General features: G+C 36.3%; 1 protein-coding gene across 8 annotated transcripts in view; it reads right to left on the minus strand.

Annotated features, from left to right (window-relative positions):
• Positions 1-20,874, minus strand: part of ZMYM2 (zinc finger MYM-type containing 2) — an 89,284-nt gene that overhangs the window by 33,121 nt on the left and 35,289 nt on the right. For 7 of the 8 annotated variants that reach the window (XM_021539954.3, XM_021539953.3, XM_021539952.3 and 4 more), the window contains 2 exons: positions 6,422-6,538; positions 5,708-5,858 (listed from right to left, as the gene is read on the minus strand). In XM_021539954.3, coding sequence (XP_021395629.2) covers positions 5,708-5,858; positions 6,422-6,538 — 268 coding nt within the window. Of the gene's footprint in view, positions 1-5,707; positions 5,859-6,421; positions 6,539-12,200; positions 12,317-13,027; positions 13,179-20,874 lie in introns of all 8 variants that reach the window. The other variant, XM_031504373.2, reaches the window with a different exon arrangement.

Here is a 20,874-nt window from a genome sequence, read left to right on the forward strand (position 1 = left end):
CCTGCTGTCTCTGGATTCATAACAAACATTATTATTTCTATGAAAACAGATGCAATGTATTCAAATTCTGGGTCCTGCTTGGATTAATGTTGAAGTAGATCCTACCCTCTTCTGTGTGAAGAGAAGTTGTGTATACCCCTTCATTCCTCGTCTTCACTTTAAGAACCTTTTATCAGTATTCAATCCAACTTTCATACAACCTCAGTTTATCCTACTATTTCCTGCTATTAGGTACTATCTCCTTCCATTCTTCTCCCTCCTACTCCAATCCAGTTACTCATGTTTTGCTTATTCTTAAATCTTTTCAGGTTGATAATGTTAATAAGAAGCATCTTTATAAGCTTTCTTCTTGTGCTCATAATCTCAGCACATTAAACTGCATCACCCCATATCTACACCAGTCAATGCTGTCTTTGCTCAAAGAACTATCTCAAACCTCTTTAAAAAAAGATACAACAGTGGAATTAACAAGGAAGAATGAAAATCTAACAAGGACCACTGGTGTCAAACAATGCACAGGATTTCACCTGATATTCTTTATCATGTTATGAATTATCTCTCCACAAAGAAAAATAAAAATGTCAAGACTCAATACATGTGCAGAAATTTTAAATTATATTACTTGAATACTATCAGTATTCTCCCTCTACAAAGGGAACGATGAACAATCTCTTCCACTGCATAGTTATACCTTTCCATTTCTCAACTATAAGAACACTGTCAGAAACATCAAAATCCAGGTTAACAGGTTAAAACTGTCCAGTAATTCCAGAAGGGATGCATCCAAGAAGCACTAATTGGAAACTACATCTACACTGCGACTCTTCCACAAGTGGAATACCACAAGAACCAACTGTCCAGCTCTCCCATGTGCATTTGTCTAGGAGGTGAAGAACTTTGCTTTCTTTCAGCATAGCCTTCACTTGGGGCTTCTGTAGCAAGAGAGCCTGTTAAATACCTCCTAAGTGACTTGTCAGAATTGAATATGCTGTTCCTTTTACCTTAACTCATTTCTATAACCAGACTACTTAATCAGATGACATGGCTTGAACAGTCCTGGCCACAACCAGGGCCTCTGTGCCATCAGACTTCCCTAAAGAAAACTGCCATGGCTCAAAGAGATACCAGGAATGTCCCATTCTAACTTCTCTCCATAGAAGCCTAAGGATGTCAGAGTGTCTCAGAATAGGCCAGACACCTCTAAATACCTCCAACATTCACTTCCCTTTTTTACTAACCCAGGTTGTAGGAAAGGAATATCCTCCTGCAGTAACAACATGACTCTTGCAATTGTGAACGAGTATTCTTACAGATCATACATTTTGCAGTATTTAAGACATGTTCTGCTTTTTAATTGTCCCCTTTTGCCAGGATATCCCAACTCAGCACCAAATACAGCTTTAAATGAAAGCCACAAGGAAACTGACATTTCAGGTAAGAATTTATCTCAGAAGGGACACTGCCAGAACTAGTCATGAACAAAACCAAACTAGGCACCATAGCACGATCAAATTATTTCAACATGGCAGGCCTCCATCAAGAGCTGTAGAAAGTGACATAACAGCTCTGTGAAGCACAAATCCTAGAGTATGTAAAAGAGTGATTTCATACTGTCTTTAAAAAATTCTGTACACTAGCCCAAATTCTGTACATGTTATTTTCAAAAGCAGTATCGGTGACTCTAAAAAAGATAGTTGCCAATGTAAACTATTTAAAAAGCTGTATTTGAACAGTCTCTGTAGCTCTCACTTTAAAAATAATGAGACCAAACATCAGGAACAAAGCGATTCATGCAGGGTTGATGGCACCTCCCTGTGTCTAGGGGGACACAGCAGCTCAGCACAGCAGGGATAGTGCACCAACTCTTCCTTGGCCCATCCACCACAGAAGCCCAGCAACTATAACTAAGTCTTAGCAATGCTTCATATCATACATCACATTTTACTTCTTTTTTTTTTTTGCTGTTTCTAATCACAGCAGGAATTGCTATACATATCAGGTAGTATCCTAACTGATTGTGAAACACTGGAATGTAAGCACCTCTACAAAACTTAACATACCTGTGTTTAGGCTATCTCTGTATCTGTAATATTTTCATATAAATCTAAAAATTAATCAGCTAATCATTTAATAGTATACTTTTACAAACAGTCCACTGTGCAGTACTGGTTGGGAAAATCCCACTCTAAAATCTACAATGCTTTAACTGAACCTTTCCTAGAAGAAGGTAAAATTACTTAATTTCCTAAATTTATTTTTCCACTTGTCGACCCTGCAGTATTTTAAGATATTATCTCTACTTAGATGAAACATCAGAGATGTTTTCAGAGAAAACTCAATGTCTGCATTGAGTTTCATTTGTAGAAACCTTAATTCCCAGAAATCTACTAGAATGCTACCAGGGTGATGGTACAGTTGCTAGTTTGACAGCTGTCCTCTACCTGCATTATCCGTTTAAAAAGAATTCCCAAGCATCAGATAACTGAACTAATCCAACATCTTAATGACCTTCTCCCTCCTAGAAGAAGACAACTAGATATGAATCAGTGCTATTAAAATTTGCATTATAAAATGATTAAGCCTGTGTTGTTTAAGTCATAGCACTTAGTTCTACTGGAAAGATGAATTAAGTAAGTCTACAAATAAAATAAAATTATGGTGATACTCATCATAAAATACTTTAATTGCTGGATTGCCAAAGACTGATTTGCTCTCCCAGACTCTCAGAAGGAATATGTATTTCAAAAACAACAACAACAAGAAAAAAACTCACTCCCAAAATATCCCAAACCCAGTAATTTGAAGATTTCCTCAGGATTAAAAACTTGTACAGCCTATCCTCAGCTGTCACTCATGCAACTATACATACATAAAAATACACAAGCTACTTCTTACTTTAGCATATATATTATTATGCTAAAGTAAGAAGTAGCTTGTTTATGCTTATTTAATTTAGACACAGACATTTTGGAATGCAGCATTCTAGTGGCAAAACACCAGGACAGCCTCAGCACCAGAGGAACAGATTAAACTCTTTCATCTACTCCATTCAGGTTGTTCATAGCATCCAATTTTTGGACAAAACCAGAAAAAGCATCCTATACTCCATGAAAGAATTAATAACCATCTTCAGCACAAAATCTAGGTCAGTTCTAATCACACCTTATAATAATGGAGGCTTCCTGCACATGTTTTGAAGTGTCTCAAGAGAAACATATAAAGAAACAGCTGGAGTGAAACCACACAGAAATACTGATCCAAGAGACTTTAATGTGGGTGTCAGGGTTTGTGTGTAAATATATATGTATATGCATGTGTGAAAAAACCCCTCAGGTATGAAGAATGGGAGCAATGACGACATCTTCAGTACTCCAGCTGGGCAGCTGTAAGCAGTCAAGAGAAATTTGCGGTTGATCTTATATATGTTTTCCCATCAGTTTGCACAAAAATGAACAAGTACACTTCCAGAAATTTCAACATGTGTTTAATTTCTGATTTTATCTAGGAGCCTTTTATAAACACTCCCCTGAAAATTCCTCACATTTCCCCTTGAGGGTTCAATTTCTTCCAAAAATGCCAGCAACTTTTGTGACTGAGTACCTCTGGCTACTCTTTCCCAAACTGTAATACATTGTCTGCTGATGAAGAATAACTGCATGCTCAAAAAAATAATCTGTGTTGGTGAGGTTACTTGAACAATCTGCAATATCAAAACCAGGATGACCTCCACAATCAGAAAATACTTGGTACTTGTACTGGTTTTGTTATTTCACAAAAAGTTTGACATATATCTGATAAAATGCTTTGAAATTAAAGACAAACCAGTGAAGTCTAGGTGCCTGGGAAAAGGGCAAGAAAAATCTATCACATCTGATGATGGAACTCCTATTTGTTGACCTCCAAGAGTCCAACACAAGTCCTGGCCCTGTCCTTCCTACATCAGATCTAAGCACCATTCATTCTTGGATTGCACTATTTCTGCAGCCATTAATGGCAATTGATGGTTTTCCTTCAAAATAAATGGTCTAGGGTTCCTTCAGAATTTCTGTCCAGGTCACTGGTTTATTTGTGAGAGGAACACATACAGACCTTTGTCACATGCATCACAAAGTAGACCTCAGCTACAGCTGGCAGATATACACTGATATTTATTCAAGTTATGATCTACTTAATGGTGCTTTTGACTAGCCTCTCTCTACTACTCAGTGGTTCAGATCATCACAGTAAGTTGATAAACTTTGTCTTTATGGTAACATTGTGCATGCTCACCCTCATAAATGTAGTATTTATTCTTGTGCTGGCAGCCCAGCACCTGCAAACTCAAGGCCCACACCAAGACATCTAGCAACAGATTCCCCCCACTTAGTAGCTAAACAGGAGAGACTGTTTTTATTTATTTTCTTCCTCAAAATTTCCAATTGGAAACATAAGTCATCGCTTATTTCAAGCCTCCTCATAGAGAAGTAGTAATAGCATAGGTGCCATTATGAACCCTATTCATTTCATTGTGACAGCCATCCAACTTTAAAATGAGGGAGTCATAAATATTCACAGTAATAGAAGCATATATTTTAATCTCCAGAAAAGTATCTTGCTCTTGTTTGAATGTGTTCTGTGGAATTGTTTCCTTCACAGAAACAATTCCTAGCTAGGGGCTGCTGAGCAATGCACTGAACACTGTAAGGCTGGGCCTTCATGTCTCTGTTTTTACTCTCCAGCTATCACTTTCCACTCCAGAATACCACACTCCATTCTTCAGAAACAAATGACTGCAGAGTCCCGAAGCTGTATGGGAATGGCATGGAGGGAAGACTGCCTTCAGCACTGCATTCCAACCCTCTCCAACTTAATAGGATCCTCCTATAACTCCCATATCTACTATTTAAGCTGCCTGAAAACAGGTATCTTCCACAGGTCTTATCAAATGACATTGGAAGTGTTGCTGTTATAAGAAAAAAATATTCACCGCATTTCGAATAATAGCCATTCAAACTTGTAGTTAAATATCTAAGATCATGATTAAATACCAGTATCAAAGGAGAGCTCACCAGAAGTGGAAAGGACAGGTCCTTGTTAAAAAACCTATTTTACTATTTCTATTAAAACCATGCTTTAATGCAACTTAAAAGAATTCTAGGGCCATGGAGTTCCCTTTTAGTTTGTTTTCTGATTGAAAATTCAAGTAATTAGTCAAGTAAATTATAATGACAGTACTCAACACACAGCAACAGGCATCATTCAAGTTATTGCTTAAGTAACCTTTCTAAGCCAACATAAAACTTCTACTGTTGAACTTATTTAGAAATTGCTAATCAAAGAAAAAGCTTGGTGTTCATCAGCGCAGTTAATGTTGCACATGCACTACTGCATACATTTTTTTAAAAAGAATGTATAGTTCTTTTGTACGTATGTATGTATGCAATGTGCATAAATATGTAGGTATTTATACACACACACACTTAAGAGTGTTACCCTTAACCTGGACTAAGTGGTGAAAAGCTCTAAAGGCAGCTCAGATAAATGAAAAAGTACCTGCATTAACAATAACAGGTACAATAATTTCAATAACAGTAATGAAGAGACTTCTGGTTTAGCCTCAAGTACAACAGAATGAGTTGTTACCTTGAATTTTAACATATAAACAAAGTATGTAAATCACAGTAGAATAACAACCAACACCTCAGGAAAACAACAAATACGTACATACCTTCACTGCAAAAGGGTCTCTTGATACCAGAGAAATTCACTGTTTCATGGAGCGTTTTCTCTTCCTGACAGTATTCACAGTATGTAACTATGCAGTGCAGTTTCTTATAATCATCAGAACATGCTCTGCTGCAGAACTGATATACTTTGTTCTAAATGCAAAGTTGCGAAACATCATGAATAAGGTTAATGGATTAAATCTTAAGGTCTAAATAGTGCAACTTGAAATAATAGCTGCCATTAAGACAACTTGCAAAGTAAAGTGTGAACACATTAATTAGAGTATGACTTCTAATGCTAAAAATTTACAAATCCCAATTAAGCTGACAGGGTTATAAATACTCATCATTTCACATGAAAACACTGGACAGAAAATATGTCACTCAATCTCAGCATATCCTCTTTAGATACTTCTCTTAGTTCATAAACAAGTACAATAATGGTCTATCATATCTACAATAACTGACGATGAAAGCAGATTGCAGACTTACAGCTGATCTGAGAAAATATATTTTTTTTTAATTCCACAAATACTATTTATGAACAAAGACTTCTGCTTTGATCCATACTGAAATTAAATTATATTCTACAGAACCAGGTAAATTTTAACCAAGCTTTTAAAAAGAAACTTCAATACTTTATAAAATAGCTAGCAAAACCGTATTAAGATTCTAAGTTGAAACTCTTAAGTACATCATTCTAAGAACACCCTTACCTCCCATTCCAGTACTTCTGGTTTTGAACAGAAAGAACTTTTGCAATAATTACATTTCAACTGAATATCACTGGGAGAGACGAACTGACCATTTGTTGAAGACTGAACACTGAGAGTCTGAAAAACATAAATATATATACATACATCACTAAAAAAAAACACAGTTACTTTTAAAATGTGGGGTTTTTTTCAATTAAGCTTACAGTATTTGAGAATTCAGGAGTTTATTTATAAACTTAACAACATTTCTGGTAAAAGCACAGCAGGTTGGTTCATTTTTCCCTTGTCATCTCAGGTTTTTCCATTTTGAATCTTTACACTTACTTCTACTATAATTACTTTAAGACTTTTTTTTTTTTACCTTACCTTTCTTACGCCTTTTATTTAAGGGTTAACACATTTTTTGTAAAAATAAAAAAAAATATCCCCAAATAGAATGCTTTTGTTAATCACAAAACATATTTTCAGATAAATACATTTCACAGCTTGTATTATTTTGGTGACAGAGAGATAAAGACCAACAAACAAATGTTTTCAAATCCAAACCTCACCAAGGCCGATTGTCAACATCTTATGTAAGCATACCACTTGAAAATACAACTACTGAAGTAAAAGGCTTTCAGTTAGAAATGTCACATCTACTCAGATTAAGACAAAACTACCTGACAATCCTAAATAGCCTCAATCCCATGGCAGGAAGATGCAGTTATTGACACAATCAGACCCTAAACATTCCAGGGGTTTCAAACTGAGAAAAATACTATAGATTACATGTATAGGTATGAGAATTTAATTCTGTAACTGAGAAATTTCTTTAGCGCATTTCTGCGGCAATCAGTAGATAAAAACTCAATTATACAGTACCTATATCTTTCAGTGTCTTATATGTGCCAACAGAATTGAGCATCTTTGCAAATTCCCTGATTAAGCAAGAACTATTGGTGTATTATAGATGTGATGTTCAAGACAAAAATCTGAACCAGCAGTAATCAGACACTTGAAGAATCCAGGACAAATTTCTCACATCTGTCTTTTCAATACTTTCCCACACTATTTGCAACAAAACAAATATATTTAAAGACAAATTCTCTTCAGGCAGATTTGTTACTACCTCTCCACTGTATAACAGTGAATATTCAAAACATTTCTGTTATAGGATACTTTTCTTCAGACTCTCATGTTAGTAAGGGTTCACCCAAAACAAAAAATAAATTTAAAACTATGTTGAGACTTATTGCTGATATAAACCCTGATCTATGTGGTCTGGTACTGCTGAGTTCTAGCTGGCAGTGCAAACAGTATCATTTCATGCATATACATTAATTCTGTATCAAGCGTTTGCCGACATTAAGTAGTCATGCATATTTCCCAATCACAGGTAGGACTTGAGAACCAAATGCCAGGCAGCAGAAAGATGACACCTTTACCTCAATGGCCCATCAGCCTGTAGCAACTTTATATATATAACTTCTACAACTTTTTTTCTGATGCCTACAGACAATATTATCATATTTCTCCCATTATATCCAGCAAATGTCCCTGTGACTGAGCAGGGTTTGCTTCACTTCGGCTGCTCAAAATAGCTAAAGACTTGCACAAACTTGAGAGCAACAAAGGCATTTCTAACTGCAAGGTCCAACCTGTGCACTTGTGCATTTGCAGGTGTCCTCACAGAGCAAACACCATGCTCGACACATGCTGGTGTGTGCTTTATGGAAGCCCTAGAAGTTCTCACTGAAAATGAAAGTAACTCAAGAATACCCAGCACCTCCAGTTCAGGAATGAAGGAGATGTAAAGAACTAGCAGATGTGGCAATTTGTACAGAAACATTGAATACAGAGGAAGGAATGAAGACAAAATAGTGTATTACTTGAAATAGTAGTCATCAAATGAAAAGCAATCCTTATCTTTCATATCTGTAGTTACATTTAAATATGGAACCCTAAATATGGGACCCTATTGTGATGGCTGTAAGTCAAATGTAAAACATAGTTTTTTGTTGTTTTCTGAGGTATGCCATGGTTACCTTCTTTTATTTCTTTCCATTACTGTTTACTGGGGTATAAATTCAGACTCACAAGGTCTAGGAGGCTGGTAATTGCAAAATAACAAAAAGCTAGAGAAGTGAGAACAACAAAGATTAAGGCTATTTAAAATTAGAATTTGTTTTAAAGGAAATTTACATATACCTATAGATTAAATAAATCTAAGCTATTAAGCATTATTACTTCTAAAAAACCCAAAAGCAAAGTTTTTTTATCATATGCTCCTCTAGTTAATTAAATATTTTTCCAGAAAAATCTGTAAAGAACTGAATTCATATTACTCAAAGGTCTAAACCAAGCCTACGATGGATTTTAAATCAAGTTAACCATAACATTATTTTGAATGCCTCTTTAAAGTTCCAGTTATTCTGCTTACAATTAAGGGCTGCTTATGCATAATATTTTGAGCCAAGATGATATGCATTTAGTATTTTCACCATCTTGCTTTGCTTCTAACTTACAAGGTACTTAAGTATCTTTAGGAATTATTTGGGAGCATAATTACACACAAAGAATAATAAAAGAAAGAAAGATCATAAATTCGTTAAAATCTTTCACCAGTCACCCTGAACACAAAGTTTTATCTATGCTGTGTTGTATCAAAGGTATCATTGAAGTCATGTACCTATGCTTGCTCTTTAGAGAGCCTGCCCTGAATAACAAGAGCATGGGAAGTGGAAGCAAAGCAAAAAAACCCACTGTAAAGCCCTTTTCGGCCTTCAATGCAACCAGCTCAAACTGCTTCAACTTGCCAGTTTAGTAATTAATACTAGGCAGGCACAGCCCAGGATCTTCTGAGAAGACCACCCCAGCAGCACAGCGTCTGGCCAGCCCTGCCAAAGCAGCATACGTGACAGAGAGTTATCCTTGCTCACAGCAATATGAAATCAAATTGTGGAAACATTTCTCTACATAACTGTACATGTGGAAGAGCCAGTAGGCAGCTAGACTGAGGTTAGGTGTTTTTTCCAGCTGAGAAAAAAACCCCAAACCTTGGAGAGAATCAAGCTGTTTTTAATGTGCATAAGAGAAGTGCTTATAAGCAATCTTCTATATGTTGTCATTCACTAGGACTGGTCCACAAGCAAAATCAAGGGAAACTAAATGAAATAGGGAACTAAACAAACTTTTCCCTTGCAATCATGCACACACAGACCTTCCACCCTGGGCATAGAAGGCATCTTTTTATTATTATCAAATTTAGAGGAGTATTTGTCTGTGTGCAGACAAATGTGTACAAGAGCGATGCAGCATATACAGCCAAGAACACTTCCAGGCACCGTCACAGTGGTGAAAGAAAACAGCATTAGTGAATAACCAGAGAGAGTATCCTGCTAAAAACCATTGTACTTGTAATTCTTGCCCATACTGGTCCTACAATTCTCCAGATACATCCATAAATTGGAAGCAAATCCCAAACCAATTAAAGCTTGAGTACAAATTTTGCACAGACTTGTGTTCTGCCAGATAGCTTCTACTGTCAGACACACAGCTGCTAACTCTGGGAAGACACTTGTGTTACTGCCTCCATGTTCACAATAAATAATCAGTAGTTTATTTTTCCCTTAACAGCAAGATCTTCAACTGACCCAGTAGAAGTACCAGTATCAATACTGATTTAAAACAAAACACCTTGGGAAGAGTTCTGTCTTTAACTCTGCCTTAACATCCTCCAAGACAGAGTGTGGAAGACAAGATTCAGTTTTGCTGTTCTACCACCAACTACCAAACAAAAACACATAAATCAGGCTGTTATCTCTCTTTTACTCTCTTTCTTACATTATCAAACGCTCTTACAGTCTGCTCAAAGAAGAATGTAGATATGGACATAAACCGTACAACATGCAGCTCAGCTGAGTCTTTCCAAAATTTCAATCCATTAAAAGAACAACTAGCTAGAAACAAAACGTTATTTGTAAGATACAATTATAATCAATCCTGAAGTTCTGTAAAATAAACTTACCCATTTGTAAACAGAAAGGACTAATACACTTGCAGAAGGGAAGAAACACAGGCCTGAGATAGCAGTTATTATGTTTTGTGAAGGATAAGCCTTAAAGAAAAAAGTCTAGGAAGATCAAGCAAAGTGGGAGAAGGGGATGAATATGAATCCAGAAAACTAAAAGAGTTATGGCCATTAACACTGAAAAATATGGAGCACCATAGTAAATCAGCCATTTTTTCAATTTAGGTTCAACACCTTAGATGTCACTTAGTTTTGCCTCAAGAAGCCTCAAGAGAACACCAACAGTTCAGTGCTCACATTGTGGTATACCATCCTTTCCACCTAAATACTAAATAGAACAGAACAAAGAAGCTGTTCTCATACATTCAACTCTAGCCTTATGGTGAATATGTTTTATTCTTCTACACAGTGACTATACAAAAGCTATCAAAAGTTAAAATCCAACACTGCTGGTTGAGCAAACTAACTGTAAGCAAGTGACAACTGGTAGGTTGTCACATTCTTGGTCTTTACTGAGAACTCACAGAATGCAAGGCTGCTTCAGTTAAACTCCACTACAGCTCTGACAGGAGATCTATGTGCAGCACTGAGACTGCAATAGAAGCATGAGCACAAGACCACAAACCCACAGCCAGAATTAAATGATCTGGCAGTTCTATTCAATAATGCTTCTTAATGTTGACTTATGTGCAAATCCAAGACGGCCCAGGTTGAATTCATCGTTCTCTGGCTGTATTTATTCCGAGAGCTCTTGGGGATGCAAATGATTGTAAAATCACGTACAATAAAATAGATGTTAAATGAGTCTGCAATAAGTATTACAGTCTGTCTTTATATACTAACAATAAGCAGGTATTATGTTAATCAGTTCCACTGACAGAGACCTACCAAATTGGTTATGATGGAAACACAGAACATGGCTACATGATAGAGGTCCTTCCCCAGGGTATATTAAAGAAGCAATCAAAAGACCATCTTGCTGTCCAGTTGACAGAAAACAGCTAAGTTCAATGACAAATGGGAAAACCCTGTGTAGGTATAACTCTTCAACTACACATGAGGAAGAAATTATCAATTATCCTGCATAAATCTGGGGAAAATGCTTTTACATACAAAAATGGAAACATATTCTTTTAAAACATCCTTTGATCACCAAGAGATTAATAGCACGTATTGCACGTATGCTTTAACCTTGATTCATACTGAAATTATGACACTTTCAACAAGCAGAGCAGCCTCATCCAGAGTGCATGTCATTAACTTTGCAATTGCCCAGTTTCTGGCCACAATTTAAACAGCTAGTTTTGTCCATAAATGAAATGGCTGAGGCTCTAACCTTCCATTTCAGAAGGAATAACTTTTCTCCATGGCAGACCTTTGTTAGCTCTACATTCAATGAGAATTCTGCTATTTTGTTTAGTACAAAAGAGGCTATATTTGTTGATCTTCAATGCAAAACAGCAAGGCTCACATCCATGAAGCTAAGGTAACAAAAATAAGATGAGTAGTTAATACCTTTGTGTTTTCTAACAATATAAAGCAGAAATTGGTTATTATCATCCAATTTTATAAGTTTAAGATATCAGCTAGTGTTATCATTATGCAACAGCACTTTTTGATAAAAGAAATTATTATGAGCCAGGAACACCTGTTAATTGTAACTCTCAAGCATGTATACACAAGCAAGTTAGTTTAATATTCAAATACTTAACAAAAACACAGGCACACAAATATTAAGGGAGGAAAAGATTTAATGCAACAGCTAACCTGAAATTTAGCTACACAACTGGAACTGCAAAAGTTGTACAGTTTTCCATCAGGCATTGTGGCTTGATATTGAGGTAAAGAGTTTCGCTTACAAAAGTGGCAAATAATTTCCATACCTAAAAGAAAAACGTGGTTTACAAACAAAATAAACAGAAAATAATAGGGAAAAAAGAGTATTACAGGTGAGCCCTTTTTAGTTTTCAATGCAGAAAACTAAGATTAGTCTGTTTTCCAGTCAGCTTCTACAAGTCGCACAAAAAAAAAATATTACAGAAGTTTAGATAAATACTTTCACTAAAGATCAGTACTAAATATGAAAACACCTTCTTCCATAAAATTCACTGGAGCATTTTCAACTTCAGGTTGAGATCTGCTTTGCATACTGAAGAACACATAAAAAACTTTACCTAGAGAATATCTATATGCATTATTACTATCCATCACTTGCTTGACTGAAGAAAAAAAAAAATCCAGGGTGGGATACATATGAGAATTCAGAGAATATGAATTCACATACAAAAAACCTGCACTGTCATCCTGTGACACATTGGAGCACATTATGCTTCAGCATTTTTTTCACAGGAAGGCTTAAGACAGTTGAAAATGCTTTCCAAGATCACAAAAAAAGGCCAGTGAGGAAAATGAATCCTCAAGGGTCCATTTACTGGCGTTCAGCAGAAGATGCTTTGGTTTTTTTTAAATGAAGTTAAAAACTATAGTCACATCTGCATAGACTAAATGTAAAATAAATGCACCCACCCCCACTGCTCAAATTTTTAAAAAGTCTACTCTTAGCAGTGATGAAAACCATCATCCTTTTCACTTACTTTGTGATTTTGCATATTTTGATTTGTGTGTGTTCATGCATACAGTTGAGCAGTATGGCTCCATATATCCATTAGGTCCTATGCACTGAGTCATGTCAAAAAACCTGCACTGAGCTCTGCAGCCAGTACAAGATGTTAATTGGCCACATTTCTAAAACATAAAACAAAGCAAAACAATGAGTTAGTTAAAACTATGCTTGGCTTTTAACTTTAAATTGTGGTCTAAAAAAAAACAAACGAAAATATTTTTCTGTCATGTGCTCTCTCATCAAATCCTTCCTATATAAACTCTCCTTATCATCCTCTCAAGAGCATTCAGCACTAGGGTTGTATCTTTTACTCCTGGGAAAAAAAGCCAGCTAAAACTAACCTTCTGTGTAAAGACATATACATACACACACACACCCTCAAAAAAACTCAAAACCAACCAAAACATCCCAATTCCATCCCAAACCCCACCATCTGCAAACTGAACTGTGGTTAAGAGTGTGCAACAAGTTGTACTGAGAGCTTGAAAATCTCTATTGCCCTCTCCTTGTTGATGGGACAATGGTTGTAAGGAAAGGAATACGAATCTGGCATGGCTAATGTGATTCACAGAATGGTAAGCTTAGAAAAGACTCCTTTTGGTCCAACCTCCCAGTTCAAACAGGGTCTTCCCAAGAGCACATGGCACAGGATTGCATCACAGATGGTTCATGAATATCTCCAGTGAGGGAGACTCCATAATTTCTCTGGGCAATCTGTTCCATTGTGCAGTCACCTGCACAGCAAAGAAGTTATGAATATGAAGAATAAATAAACTCTGGGGAGAAAAAAATTGTATCTCCAATCCTCCAAGCAGGAAAAACACACTGCAGAGCTTCTATGCTCAACTCTGACTCCACAAACCTGGTAACAGACTGGATTTTGACATCTCTCAACACAGCAGTCAGTCCATCAGCAGTTTTCCATAGAACACAACAAATGTTCTATAAAAAGTACAGAAAAGGCTGCACAGAGCAGAAATACCAATGACATAGTCAAGATACAAAATCAATAATTCTGATGTGCGACATGTATTACATATGCCAGTGTTAGGCAAAGACCTCAAGCATGATAAAGCAAGTTTCAGAAAAAATATCTAGACACTTTCTCTGCCCATAGAAATAGTAACATGGTTTTGACAGCGATGGAGAAAATTCTTCACCAAAAATTATGGGCTTCCTGCAAGACTCTCACCTAATTAAGTATTAGAAAATTGCTACTTAGGCACTTAATATCTCTTCTCTTCTAAATAAATTATTTTGGCACTCTCTCTCCCTCTTTCCCTATTCTCAAGGATAGAAAGGGGAAGCAAGGCAAAGCATGTTTCACAGGTGCTTTCCTTTGTTCAGAGTGCAAGATATTTCAAAGGATGTCTTTGCTCTTCTTATTTTTCAGTACCCAAATTTGAAAACTAGTTAAATCCACTCTTACAGACAGCTAGAAATAAAATTTATGGTTTATAATGTCATCTTTCCTATACTAAGAGTATCCACATAAAAACATACAAATCCACACGCCTGTGGCACAAATTGGATATAGCGCCTTGCAGATCCCAGTGAAATTTCAACTTCACCATTTCCACAGGCTGTTTTGATGAAACCTTTGCTAAGAATTTCCTCCAAAAAGGAGTACCTGTCAAGGTATAAAATTCCCATCTAGAAGAAGGTATAAAATATGACTGTAGAATACTTCCTTCCTATTTTAATTTTTTTCATTTGCCTTTAAACATGTTACTCAGGACATCATTATCTTCCTAATCAGCCACAATATTGACAAAATTCACACTTAGTACCAAGAGCACAATGTAGCAGTTATATTGTTCTGTGAGTTGGAGCTATTCTGCTGCTTTACATTCATCTCCTCTGACAGGCTATGAAACAACAGCAGAAAACTCTTGAGTTATATTACTAATAATACAGGAGGAGTCTACAATTTACAAAGGACTTGATTCCTTGGAACTGCTTAATGGACAACCACCATAAAAAAAAATCTTCTTGCACAAATAGCCTTGGTAGCTCCAGAATAAACCAAACTGCAAATCTAGAAGCATTGATGCAAATAAGCCTGCAAGTAACTAAGAGCATTCAGCAATATAATCAGAAAACAACACACAGGCAAATGAAACTTTTACAACTTCCATATCCAAAAGAGAAATCCAACAGAACCTACACTGATTTCAAGAGACAGCAAGACAAAAGTATAAGTTTTAATAAATGAATTTATAGTAAACTGATCAGGGCATAATTGGAAAAAAAAATCATTGTGTCAGCAAACTATGTATTTCAACAAAAATTCCTCGAAAACAGAAATTGCTTTTGCTAACCAGCATCTCAAATATCTCATCATTTACATTATATCAAAAATGGATCATGCACACAAAGAGCATTGCAACAGCATGTAAATCACTTCTGAATTTCATACATCTTCAAAATTCTGGAGCTGTTTACTGATTTCACTCCCATCTCTCTCAAATTTAAATGCAAGAAAAAAATTTATTTCTGTCTAGCAAATCTAGATCGTTTATCAAAACTATAAAGACTAAGAATTTCCAAAAAACATGTGAACTATGCACAAGATTCTGTGGGTAGAAGCAAAACTGTAGCAACAAAGCTCTCATTTTATTCTTGTAATAACAACTAAAAAGAATGTTTGAGCATTTCTGCATTATTAGAAATTTAAAGATATTATTACTCAAGTGAGGAAGATAGGGCATGGTGGAAAAAAAGAAAATTAGAAGGCCCAAACCTTCTCTAAATGTATTGCTCCTAAAATGTTGTAATCATCTCCCTCAAACTAAACATTTTTCTTGCATTTTTATTACTCTTTCCAGCACTCCCTAAACTTCCAAGTTCAAACATTAAAACCATTTTAAAAACCCCAGGGACTACCACACTACTATTAAAAAAAGAATAATGCATACCTGAAAGTATTCAATCAGTATTGCACATGTGTCTCAAACATTTATATTTTTAACAACATCAACAGTGAGCCTATTTCTCTGAACACACATGATGCAAACGAATATTTTTTTTCCTGTTCAGAAGTGTGAAATTTCCAGATGATACTGTCATGTTTCTCAGCTAACTTACATTTCTACTCACAAATTCTTCCCAACATAATCTCTTTCATCTCTAAGAATCTGCAGTATTAACTTCATTCTGCAGAAAAAGTAATATTAGAGAATTCTTTCTTTTAAAATATCCTTCTAGCTGCCATAAACAAACAGAAGATACACTAAAATTAAAGAGAGCAAATACAGAGGGTCAAAGAGCATTCTTATGAGGTAAGGATTTTTGGCCTGGAAACAAGATATCTTAGGAGAATAATGACAGAACCAAATATGGTGTTATTTAGGGCACTATGGATCAACTGCTCAGTGTATTTTCTAATATTAACAACTACACAACATGAGATGAATATCAACAGAAATTTGAAAATAAACAGAAGACATTTCTTCATGCAACAAATAGCAGTCAGCAGAACCTCTTACCAAAGAGTCATGGATGGAAAACCTGTGTGTATGCGGTCACAAGGAGACTGGACAAGCACTAATTAAAGAGATTTGCCAAAAATAGCATACAGGAACATCATATAAAGTTCAAGGGATGCCCTGACCTCTGGAGAGTCAGAAGCTAAAAGAATGCTCAGAGGAAAACATCCTAAGTTTTTGCCCTGATCTTACTCTTCCATGTATGGCCACTTACATCACTGCAGGAGCTTCAATCCCTGATGAGAACCGTAAGAGCTTTCTTAAGTTCTTACACTATAGTACATACTTCATTTAATATTTTAACCATCCTCAAGGACAAGTGGGTCTTTAGAAAAGAAATTAAGAAAAACTTAAAAGCTGCATCAATATTGTAGATATTTCATGGCAAGACACAAAAATATCTTAATTTGCAGAAAACCACTCAGGACATTGTCCAGTCAAATCTGAGCATCTCCAAGGACAAGTACTCCAAAACCCCTCAGGAGGATTTCACCATCATTACAGGAGAGGAAAAAACAAAACAAAACACACAATCCAAAAAAAAAAAAACAAACCCCACCAACCAACCAAAAAAACCCCCCACACTGTGCAACTCTTCTTGAGAGTTCAACTTTGTCTTCCTCCGTCTCCACCCATTAGATAACTCATCACCCTTTATGCTTCTCAGCCTTGAGCAAAATAACCTCTCCTGAGCCCATCCTACTAGGTCAGGTAATCCAGCCATCTAAGCTTCTTGGTAATCCTCCACTGAGCTTCCATCAGCATGACAATGCCTGTCACTCTGTCAAATCCAAAACTGGCCATTGTACTCCAGATGCAGCCTCAAGAGCAGAAGGATGGAAGGAGTGGGGCACAAATACCACTTCCCCTGTCCTGCTGGTTGTACTCCTGCTAATTCAGCAATGGGCTGCCCACACAAGATGGGGAGTCGCCATCCTTGGAGATACTGAAGAACTTTAATGGATGTGGTCCTGGAGGACCGGCTCCAGGTGACCCTGTTTGAACTGGGGCTGGACAAGATCACTTCCAGAGGTCAGGCATTTTATGAGATAATCAGGACCCAGCTGGCCATCTTTGCTACAAGGACACATTCCTAACCCCAGTTCAGCTTCTCCACTGGGACACCCAAGTCTTTTTCTCCAAAGCTGCTTTCTGAGCAATTATCTTCCATTTCAGATCAAGTATTAGCTCTTGCCTATTGACAAAATCTTCAAAGTCAAATTAGCTTCAGCTGCAAGTTTCCTTCAAAGGTGAAATTAACATAAAACCTGCCAGAAAAGGTATCAAGCACTTTCTTCCCATGTGCAAATTCACATCTACAGCATCCTATGAAAACATGCACATTTGAGGACTGTAATTTCAATAAAAGCTAAAGTTAAAACACAATCAAATCAATAAAGAAAACTGTATCAATTACTAAGTGCAAATAAACTAACCTAATCCAGAAGCAAAATTTCAAGAGAATAAAGGCCCAGTGCCCTCTAAGGGAAAGCTTGATGCACAGTAGTCTGAGTACATCTCTCCTTCATTACTCCACCTGGATTCTGCATTGAGATGACCTAATTTTACCTAGATCCTATTGCATGTTTGACCGCTTCCAAAGTTTAAAGTCTATGGTAGATGAAGAAGCCTGAACATTCTTATTATATTTGATTCTAAACTCACTCATTCTTTCATTAATTGTTTGTATATCCTTAGAAACTTAATTCCAGAAATTCTATTTCATGTTAGGTATCCAATGACAGATAACAGGCATTAAACAATGTGATATGAAAAACTCCTGCAAGTCACTAGTTCTAGATATATTTCAAATATTCCTTCCATTCACTAGGACAGTGTTCAATTCAAAACAGAAACTACAAAAGCCGCTATCGAAATGGAAGACAAAGGAGATGAATGTGGCATATTCCAGAACTGAAGGAACTGTTTCAAAAGAAATACTAATTCCTGGAAATAAAATTAACTTGGAGAGTTTTTGAGGAATTTTCATTCTTGCTACTATAAGCAACTAGGATTTTAGAAGGAATCCTGACTTTCCTTTACGTCTTACTGAAAGGGTCATGTAAGTGGAAGTCTAGAACTCTTGTTACATGTACCCTACAAAAAATAAAGATCAAACTACAAAACAAATGTCAGAGCAATACCATAAGTTCATGTCACAGCAGAAGTCTCATTTCTGTTTGCAACTGAACCTAATGAAAGCCTCTGTTCTTCAACCTTCTGGCTGCAACAGTACTTGAATAAAGCTACTACTGCCTCGAATCTAGGCATCTCTGCTAGACACTTTTATTCTTGACTGAAAAAAAAGCAGTATTATCTGCTTCATCTGCCTTGACAAGGCTAATAGAGAGCATGGTGAAGGACATGCCAGCAGTGTAAGAAATCATTCTTGCTACAGCTTCTCCCATGCAAGGGCCAGTCAACAGAAAATACCAGAACAGCCCTAAGATTTGCCAAAATGATTGCCACAGTGCTATGTAGCAGCCCTAAGATTTTCTTCCAGTTAAAGGAAATTATTGTAGTTAAAACTCTATGGAAAAACAGATTGTTAAATACTTCTCAATTGAGGCAAACCTCCCTGGTAGCTTTACGGAATAAGAGGTTTGGATTAGAATTAAGCAAAACACCAGGAAATTCCAGGACAGAAACTTAGTATGTCTGTGTTCAAACAGAAAAGGAGAAAGAAAACAACATTTTCTATAAGTAGAAAACCAGATATATTTCCTACATGGAATTCTATGATAACTGAGATCACTCAGAAAGGTCATCAAGAATATAGCAGGTAAACTAGTTCAGATTAATTTGAAAGGATGGTCTGATGGATCCAGAGGCAACATGCGTGTCTAAGAAAAGAACCAGGTATCAGCAGAATCTGTACCAGCAAAGAAAGACATGGTATAATTTATTTTGTCTTAAAATACTGCATCCAAATCTTCTCTCCTTCAAGAGTAGCAACTGAAAACTCTTCCTTCAAAGCATATGCTCCAAGTCCTAAGAGCCAAAGATGAAGGAATTGCTTTTGTGGGCCTTGAACACCAAGTGATTTATGTTTACATTCCACCAGCTGAACTCTGCAAACTTCTAGATCGATAACTTGTCCAGTACTTTTCCTTGGCATCTCTAGCTGCCAGTGTTCTTTTTGCTGGTTTTGTTTCCATGCTCAAGACACTTGTCTTCCTGTCTCTAAGAAAGGCAGAGCTGAAAACACCTGCCTCAAAAAGCAAATTACTTCTACATTTACTGAATGTTTCAGCTGCTCCTGTTCTGCCTTTTCTCTCTTCCCCCCAACCCCACCCAATTAATTAGTCCAGTACACCAGTGTATGGATGTGGTTATATCCACCATAACTATGAGACCTAGTTAAGCCACCTCCTTACTTCCTCTTTCCAGGAAGCTCCTGTACTTCCACACAAATCACAGCTCACATTTGACTGTCCTATGTAGCTTCCTTCAGAGCTACAAAGCTATTTTAATATTTCTGATGGACCCATTTAATTTTATCTTCTAAAATATCTACATAATAGTACTCTGAACAGTTATGATGAACCATATTCAGGTGTCTAAGGAATCTGGTATCATACTTTTTATTTAAGAGCAGCAAATTGGAAGTTGGAAGACAGACATTTGAAAAAAAAATGGTAAAATAAATGGTTCCAGAAAGCAGGAGTGAATAAACAGTAGAAGGCAGAAGAGCATAGTTTCCAGGACTCAGTTTGCATCAGACTGCAAGAAACTTGGGGTCATATATAACAAGAGGTCTCAAAAAACCTCCCCATATCACTAAGCAGAAAGAAAGAGGAAATTATTACTTCTTTGTTATAATTATTAATTAAATCCTTGGTTATATTATTCCTTGGTTAAATTTCTTTTAACCATGTTAGATGAGACAAAAAGCATCTATCTCCATTTGTAGAAGTATACACAGTATGAGACAACAGCATTATCAAAGATTACTTAATACCAAACTGAGTATTACCTGAACTAAACAGAAGTGGTTTACTATATGATGAAGAAACTCCACTATTAAACCACAGTTTGATCTGGCTGAAACAATAGAATTTATCTTTAAATGTGACCAAAATTTTAAAAAACAAAAAAAACCAAAAAACCAAGTCCTTATTTCTAACATTTCCATGTAAGTAGGCTGTTCAACTCTTAACAATTACTGACTTTGTCAAGAGCATTTACTTTTGAAAAAGACACTTGGAAATGAGAGTTTATAAAACAGTAAAAACAGCAGGAAGTGTTAGAATTTGTAGTTCATTGTATTACCAAGATAAAAACGAAGACAGGAAGGACATTCTGTCTTAACAGCAAAGAAGCACAGAAA

This window comes from Lonchura striata, chromosome 2, assembly GCF_046129695.1.
Source record: "Lonchura striata isolate bLonStr1 chromosome 2, bLonStr1.mat, whole genome shotgun sequence".
NCBI classification, from domain to species: Eukaryota; Metazoa; Chordata; class Aves; order Passeriformes; family Estrildidae; genus Lonchura; species Lonchura striata.